Source organism: Helobdella robusta, assembly GCF_000326865.2.
Source record: "Helobdella robusta unplaced genomic scaffold HELROscaffold_58, whole genome shotgun sequence".
Classification (NCBI taxonomy): Eukaryota; Metazoa; Annelida; class Clitellata; order Rhynchobdellida; family Glossiphoniidae; genus Helobdella; species Helobdella robusta.
Window position 1 is genome coordinate 506,875 of NW_008705317.1, and position 8,832 is coordinate 515,706.

At 36.7% G+C, this 8,832-nt stretch overlaps 3 protein-coding genes across 3 annotated transcripts in view; 2 read left to right on the top strand and 1 right to left on the bottom strand.

Annotated features, from left to right (window-relative positions):
• Window positions 1-572, top strand: part of HELRODRAFT_179988 (hypothetical protein) — a gene marked incomplete at both ends in the record, with an annotated part of 4,333 nt that extends 3,761 nt beyond the window's left edge. Inside the window, 2 exons of the mRNA XM_009028764.1 lie at window positions 174-246; window positions 468-572. Of these exons, the coding sequence (XP_009027012.1) occupies window positions 174-246; window positions 468-572 (178 nt within the window). The remainder of the gene's footprint in view (window positions 1-173; window positions 247-467) is intronic.
• A 77-nt stretch (window positions 573-649) lies between these two features.
• HELRODRAFT_87489 (hypothetical protein) lies at window positions 650-961 on the bottom strand (the record flags this gene model as incomplete). Its single annotated transcript, XM_009028720.1, has 1 exon — window positions 650-961. The coding sequence occupies one exon, from the start codon at window positions 959-961 to the stop codon at window positions 650-652; it is 312 nt and encodes a 103-aa protein (XP_009026968.1).
• Window positions 962-2,851: 1,890 nt separating this feature from the next.
• On the top strand, window positions 2,852-8,493 carry HELRODRAFT_179990 (hypothetical protein; the record flags this gene model as incomplete). Its single annotated transcript, XM_009028765.1, has 5 exons — window positions 2,852-2,935; window positions 3,188-3,325; window positions 3,970-4,068; window positions 5,308-6,034; window positions 6,539-8,493. The coding sequence occupies 5 exons, from the start codon at window positions 2,852-2,854 to the stop codon at window positions 8,491-8,493; spliced, it is 3,003 nt and encodes a 1,000-aa protein (XP_009027013.1).
• Window positions 8,494-8,832: the final 339 nt, after the last annotated feature.

Genomic DNA, 8,832 nt, shown 5'->3' on the forward strand with positions numbered 1-8,832 from the left:
AAAGCTAGTAAATAACAAGGTAATTAATTAATTTATTAATAAATAAATAAATAAATGATCAACTGAACTTTTTAATTAATTAATTAATTAACGATAGAATGAACAAATGATCGAACAAATGAATGAATTAATATAAAAATAAATAGACTAGAAACAATGATTGAAATTTTTAGGTTGGGGCACACCCAGGTCGAGGCCTTCCGTAAGAACATCATCAACGGTCTCAAGTCATGCAGAAGTTCAAAGGTCAGAATTTTTAATTAATTAATCCATTTATTCACTCACTCATTCATTCATTCATTCATTCATTATTCATTCATTCATTATTCATTTCTTTCATTCATCAAATAATAATGGACCATTCTTATTGGCTGATTCAATGACCTGACCCAAATAACCCGACTCCTAATTGGTCAGGAATAATAAGTTAATAGTGCTGCTAGAAGTTCTTACTTTCATCTACTTAGATCAGTGTCGGGCAACCTTTTTCGAGTTGCGGCGCACTAAGCTTAATTTCCTTTTTTCGCGGCGCACCTGTGGTTCTCACTATAAATTTCCTCGTAGGTAATTAAAATACAACAATAAATACTAGTAAAAATTTAAACATATATATCACATTTTATTAATTTTCAATATTAAATTAACATAGTCAATGCGAGCATTGCGATTGTTTTTGAGAGCATATCAAATCAATACGGGGATGTACTTGTGAAAGACAAACGCGCATCTCCTCATCTATCATTTGAAGTCTTTCGCGCTTCTTAGACTTCATTTCTGTGAGTGTTGAAAAACCTTGCTCACACAGGTAGGAACTTCCAAATGGCAACAATGATTCGATGGCCGCATTACTAAGTTTAGGAAATTTGGAGTTTAAGTACAACCAAAACTCAGATAGCTCCTTTTCAGTGAATAGTCTTTTGAAAACTAAATCGTTTTTTAAATCAATTAAGTTTTCTTGCATTTCTTCTTCCAGATGTTGAATTTCACAGTGCATAAATGGGTTAACTACCCATTCCATCTTTTCAACGTCCAAGTTAGGAAAATATTTATCAAAAGAAGCGGATAGTAATGTCAAAGTTTCTTCGACTTCTTTTTTGATAATAGATTTTGATGGATTCTCTTGAACCATTGGAAAAGATGCAAAGTTTTCTTTAGCAATGTTTAAATTCCATAAGCTGAGTTTTTCCTTAAACGCTTTCAACTTGGTGGAGATAGTGATAATGTTCTCCTGAGCACCTTGCAAATTTAAATTAAGGCTGTTTAATTTGTCGAAAATATCACCCAAAAATGAAACTCGTAACCACCAAACATCACTCATCATGAAAGGAAAATTAATCTCTTCGTTATCAATGAATGCCATTATTTCATTTTTCATTGAAATAAATCGATTTAAAACTTTGCCTTTCGACAACCATCTGACTTCAGTATGAAACAATAAATTTGTATAATCGGAATCCATTGCTTCACAAAATGTTGAAAAAATTCTCGATCGAAGAGCATTTGATTTGATGTAATTGACTACTTTGACAACTTCATCTAGAGTTGTGACAAGGATGGGAGGAACCGACTTTGACACTAACATTTCTCTATGAACCATACAGTGAACAAATTTGATATTTGGATTTTTTTTTATGACATGTGCTATCAATCCCTTTCTTGAACCTTTCATAGCTGGAGCTCCATCCGTACAGACGCTAACACAATTTTCCCATCTCAAGTTATACTTCATAGCATTTTCATCAACTAATTCAAAAATGTCCGCACCAGTCGTTCTTTGTTTTAATTCTTTACAAAAAAAGTAGTTATTCACAATTTTTCCTGTATCGACGAACCTCAAAAATGCCAGCAATTGAGCTTTATTACTAATATCTGTGGTTTCATCAAGCTGTATAGCCCATTTTGTTGATGAATCATTAAAAGATTGTTTTATTTGCAACTCAATATCTTCTGACATATCTTCAATTCTTCTCGCAATAGTTTTTGATGATAGTGGAATTTTCTTAACCTTCTCCATAGCATCATTCGTTAACATACATCCTGCCACAATTTTTAAAGCAGGCAAGATAATTTCCTCTGCTTCCGCGTGAGCTTTCTTCTTTCGAGCGATGAGTTGAGCTATCATGTAACTAGCAGTTTGAGCTTCATCTGAGGTGGTCATAAATTTCTTGAATTTTTTTGATTGCTTTTGAAAACTTGATCGTATATTTTCAAAGTAGCTTATTGGATTGTTCATCTGCTCCTGATGATTTGTCTCAATATGTCGAAGTAGTTTACTTGGCACCATTGTTTCGTTGCTGAGGGTTTTTAGGCAAATTAAGCAAAACGGCAGTGATGGATCATTAACAGATGGTATAAATCCATATTTGAGATAATCTTCAACGTATTTCCTCTTATTTCCAGTTGATTTTAATATTTTCTTATCTTCATTATTTTTATCACTGGCACCTTCTCTAATTAGAAATCTCTCCATCTAGTTTTGAGAGAGTTTAGAAAACACACAAATATAATAAAAATATGTTTAAATTAAATAAAAATATGTTTAAATTAAATAAAAATATGTTTAAATTAAATAAAGTTACCTTGAGTTAAAAGTGAGTGAGAACAGCAATACTTTGACGAAAACTTCGAATAAATTTTTTAAATAAATTTATAAATTTTTTTTGTTTTCTTTTTTTTAACAAGCTTTGTAGCTTTTAGTCTCTATTAATAAACAGCTGTGACAAAGATTGTAAATGAAGGTTAAGTTTTTGAAAAAAATATTCCGAAATATTCTGAATAAAAATTATAAAAAATTATAAAACATTATTTTTAAATTTAACCAAAAGTCCAAAAGTTCTAAATACCTACAAAAATGTTCGCGGCACACCTAGAATTCTTCGCGGCACACCAGTGTGCCTCGAAGAACGATATGCCTAACAGTTGCCGCGGCACACCAGTGTGCCGGGCAACCAGTGTGCCGAGGCACACTGGTTGCCTGACACTGACTTAGATAATAATAAGTTCACAACTTGGATCAATTAGCTATTAATTAATCAGCTAGTTAGTTATTTAAATAATAATATGATATTTTAATTAATTTAAAAAAAATAGTTCTAGTATGGTTAATCTTATTTATCATCATCATCAGCTAAATCATCATCCTCATCACCATAGTAACCACCACAATCATCATCATTACCACCACCAGTTAAAAGTATTGTGCAGTCGTAGTTGGCCGTCCGTATGTTGCCATAGTGACCTATCTCTGACCAATTACGAATCAGGTTATTTGGTTCAGGTCAACGAGTCAGCCAATAGGAATGCGCGAATGCTCTTACCTGGAAAGGTCGTTCATATCGTTAGGAGTCATCCTAAGACGAGGTGGGGTTCATGCTGTGATTTATTATTATTACTATTATTATTATTATTTCTGTTATTGTTATTATTATTATTATTTGTATATATATTGAATATTGTATTATTCTGTATGTTTTATGATATTTGATTGAATAAAAGAAGTGTTCCCATTATTATTATTATTATTATTATTATTATTATTATTATTTGTAATTTTCGGTCGGTAGTTCACTTCATTTTATTTTAATTTATCGGACCAACTTCGTCTTTTTTTTATTCAGATTGTTGCCGTCATCATGCTATAAAATCAACTCTGATTGACATTAATAATGTTTTCTCTGTGTTTAAAGGATTGTAATGTTATTGTTGCCATTACATATTATTCACACGCGTTCTCACATCATATACACACACTTATATTCATACATACACACATACACATGTACACTCACTCACGCACACTCGCACACACACACACACACACACACACACATGTGTACGTACAATCATTGACGTACGTACAGACACACACACACACACACGCACACAAACGCACACACATACACATACACATACTCTCCATACAGTTGCACAGAACGTGTAGCACATTGCAGAAGTCACTCGGTCTTCCAGGCAGTCTTCTGCAGGAATGAAGATTTCAAACATATGTGCGTGTCGAAGAAGATGGTCGTTGATCACAATCCATTTCTCATTATGCAGGCTCTCGAGAAGGTTCTTCCTTCTATCTTTTGTGTGTCTCTGTATTTGTTCGTATCGCTAGATATTTATGATAATTATTTGGGCAGTGGGGTAGCTTAATGGTTGAGGTGCTTGGCACTGTTTTCGCAGTGACTGGGCTTAAATGAAAAGAAATTTTTGGTCATCGCGAGGCCAGAGGTCAGACTTGATCAGCAGCACACAAAATTCGTTGAATGTTTTCTGTGTGCATGACCAACCTGGTTCAGTAATCCTGATGAGGTATGCATGTGCGTGGACCCGGTCAGCTGCTCGGCAATGTATTATTATATGTTGGATAAGAATTGAAATAAGCGCGCAAACGCTGATCTGTCGCGATCAGTAGCTACGGACGGCATCAAAGTACAGAACTTTTTATTTGATAGAAGGATGCTTGTTAAAATAGCGTGTGTTTCGTTTCAGACTGGTCTGAACGAAATTATTAAAAATTATCGGAAGCTATAAATAATAATTGTGGTAGGCTATATTTGCTTATGATTTTCATTTATTTTTGGCGTATTAAAACCGTCTGTTTGGCTTTCTGCAAATTATAGTGCAATATTTATCCACCAAAGATAAAGTTATTTTGTTGGATTTAAAATTTATTCGGTCATTAGTTTGAAAAATAATTTTCGGAGCTTGCCGCTAACCAGTGGCTGAAGATTCGATTAGAAAACCCATCTACCCATCTCTGAATTAGCCTAAGGTCAGAATACTCGGAGCTGACGGACAGAGCAAGAAATAATAAATCTTCCCCTTCCACCTATGAAGTCGTTCTTGCATACGTGGCTGTGATGGGATAAAGAACAAATATTGAAACCATTTTTTGTGAATAAATGGAATTAAAAAAAAAAAATTTGGATTTTGTGGTTCGCACTGCTCGTAGCATTGTCCTCATCTCAACTACTGCACCCCGTGGAAATTATATCAAGAAAAATAAGACCATCCCGTTGTACACATAAAAATTTTCATTTTTAAAAAACGCTGAAACATATTTTATTGTGAATGAAAATTGTAACACGTGTGTATGTGTGTGTTTGTATGTATGTGTGCGTGTGTGTGGGTGTGTATTTGTGTGTGTGTCAAAATGTTTGCGGATCACGTTACATGTAGTGAGTGTGAATAACGAGAGAATGATAATTATTTAATAATTTTTGTTTATTCCCCCAACGAATAAACCACATAACTATGATACTTGCAATCTTTGCAATCCTTGCAATCCTTGTGAAACTGCAGGTGTTAACACACGTGAGTCCGGCCAAGCCAACGAGGAAGGGTCAGGGTGGCAAACAACATCAACAACAACAGCATTCATCCCAGCAACAATTCACTCCATCACGAACGTCATCACACAACGACACCACAACCAACAACTCATTCAACGAACAATCCTCTCTCTTTCAGGACACGTCAACCACTAACAACAACAACAACGATAACGACAACGATGACGATAATGTAGATAACAACAACAACAACAGTAATAATGATAACATTAATGATGTCATGGCCGGTAGTTGTATTACCAAGCAAGGAGCTTACAGCACTAACCTACTCGGTGTATTCAACGTTGGTTACGGTGTAGAAGGATGTGGTAGTGTCAATGAGGTAGAGTTTGTTGCTGTCGAAAATATAACTTCCACACATTCCAGCAATCTGTTTAGCTCTGAAATCAATGCTTATGACATTAACAATGCTAACAGCAAGAACGACAACAAAAATGTCAATGCTGATTACAGCAATCCCAACTTCAACAACGCCAACGGCAACTTGTATTACATTTCATCTGACAACAATAACAACAACGGTTTTAACGGCTGTCAGTCGCAAGAGTACAACAACAACAACAACAGCAACAACAACAACAACATTGTTAATGTGAATAACAACAACAACAGCTGTGCAACTGTCGTAGAGACAGTTAAGTTGAGAAATTGTAGGCCTCTTGGTCTACCGTGCAGAGGTTGTTGTTTTGTTTTGGCGTTGTTGTAGTGCTAGGTGGGAGAAGTTTTTTTTGCAGTTGAAGTGTTGTGTTTTGTTTTTTTTGGTGTGGTGTATTTTGTTGTGGTGGTGTATTTTCATCATTCATCTGATTGTATTACGTTTCTAATTTGTCCGGTTGATGTGTTGTTTTGCAGGGTTAGTTTAATTTTAATTGTTTGTTGTTGTTTGCTGTTGTTAAATAACCTACCCCAAAATATAACAAGAAATAGTAACAACAACAACAACAACAACAACAGTAACAACAAAACAACAACAACATGCAACACAACCTAATAAGTAACAACAACAACATGCAACACAACCTAATAAGTAACAACAACTACTACTACTACGTAATAACAGCAGCAACTTATCAACAACACGCAGTGCAATATGACACAAACGTAACTATAACAACACACACACACACACACACACACAAACACACACAAACACACACAAACACACTCACAAACACACACAGCAACGTCAGCAAGAGTCATCAGCAACAATAGCGACGACACCTACGCCAGCATCTACACCACAGATCTACCCCACCACCACCACCACCACAACAACAACAACAACAATAACAACAACAACAACAACGCCCTCTTAAACAACAAACGACAACCAATCATATTAGAGGATTGGATGGGCACCTTTGCCCCTCTGGCCAGCCCTGAAACGCTATCAGAAACTTCAAGCTTGGCAAGTTGCGGGGGTGGTGACGTCAGCATGACGACCGTCACCAACTTCCCCAACCTTGCCCACCGTGGGGACAGCATCAAGAGGTTGTCTTCTGGTTCTGCCTATCAGAGATTGGTCTCTCGAATTGACCCCATCAAACAGTCACCTCTGGTTCAGGTCCATTCTTTCAGTAAGGGTGGTACAGGTTGTGTAAGCGGCGTTTCAGCTGGTGGTGCCGGTAGTTTGGTCGATGCTGGTGTTGTAAATGCAGCAGACGTTAGTATTGCTGCTGGCCACAACAGTCCTGAACATCTCTCCAATAGCGACGTTCTGAGTGGTATCACCCACTTCAAGAAGGTTGATAACGTAGATGATGGGAGCAGTGCATCTGGGAGCTTGCTGGTCTTCAAGAGTCCCGACAAGAACCTCGTCCTCAACTTGAAGGTCTACCCCAGGCAGAGGGATTCCTCGCTTGCCTCTGATGACCGCAGGTCAACGACGAAGGATGCAAAACACCAAGAAGATTACACGAGATACACCTCACCTAGTCGATCGAACTACAACGTCAACAACATCAACAGCAGCAAACGCAATGGCATCTATGATGAGATTGGAGATGTCGTTGATGACTCATTACAGTTGCAGGGATGTGCCGACCAGTTCAAACTCGCATCCGCTGAACTGGATGCTCCGAACATCAAAAAGAATAACATTGCCAACAACAACATTGCCTACAACAACAGCAGCAGCTGCAACAACAACAACAACAACAGCATTGACTGCAACAACAGCGTCCAGCCATACACGGGCAAACGTTATCGAACGGACAGCCTCTACGACTTCATCCCGGACAACAACTGCATGGACGTTGGCGAAGCGACGATGTTTACCACAAATGTTAACTCGGATGATTGTTACTTCCGACAACAGAGTAAAAAAATTGTTGTCGATGATTTCAGTTCTTTGTTGGGTGATAATAAAAACGATCTTGTTGACAAACAGTTTAAGAGAAGCGTAAGAGAAAGTGATGATTATGATGAAGTTTTGTTTGAAGATTATAAGTTAACGAAGCCATCATGTAAAACGGCAGCTGCAATTGCGACTTCCTCAGCGTCGGCTTCTTCAACATCATACGCCAACAGTAACAAGGACACTTTAAGTTGCAGCGATCGAGATTTGATGCAGTTCTCGACAACAACTGACCAGCAGCAACAACAGCAACCACAACAGCCACGATGTCAACAGCAGCAGACAGGCATCAACGAACCAGTGTATGCTCAGATCAAACCGAAACAAGAAAGAAATAAAATGAAAACTCTCATAAACATCCACAATAATGAAACACATGGAATTTCCAACCCGCCTATAAATAGCACAAACCTCATCCAAGCACACGAGACCGTTGTGGGTATTCCCTGTAGAAATCTCCACCAGAAGAACAGAATCTTTTTGGAAGATGATAACTATGAAGAGATAACAACTGTTTTTGATAAAAACCTCCAGGTCAACAACCTCGATGACCTCAGTAGTGATCTTGACCTAGACAATGAAGGTCAAATGTTGTATGACCTGGTTAATGGGCATTATTCTTACGGGGGGAGGGGTTACCCACATGGGTTCATCCGTCCACCGTTATCACTACTATCATCATCTGCGCTGCCAAAGTTTCCACATGCTAAGGGTAATAGGAATAAGTGTATTGCTATGGCAATTGATGACAACATGGAAGATAATGTTGATATATTTTGATAGATAGATATATTGAATAGTGGATGGATTGATTGATTGATTGATTGATTAATTGATTGATTGATTGATTGATTGATTGATTGATTGATTGATTGATTGATTGATTGATTGATTGATTGATTGATGATTGATTGATGATTGATTGATTGATTGACTGATTGATTGATTGATTGATTGATTGATTGATAATTTATTTGAAATAAATATGATTGATTGATAATTTATTTGAAATAAATATCTTGTATTTCATGTATATTTTTATATTTTATCTACCGGCCAATACATGTTGTCTCTGCTTTATTTGTAATTCGTTTTCAGAAGTCAGTTCATCATCCAGTT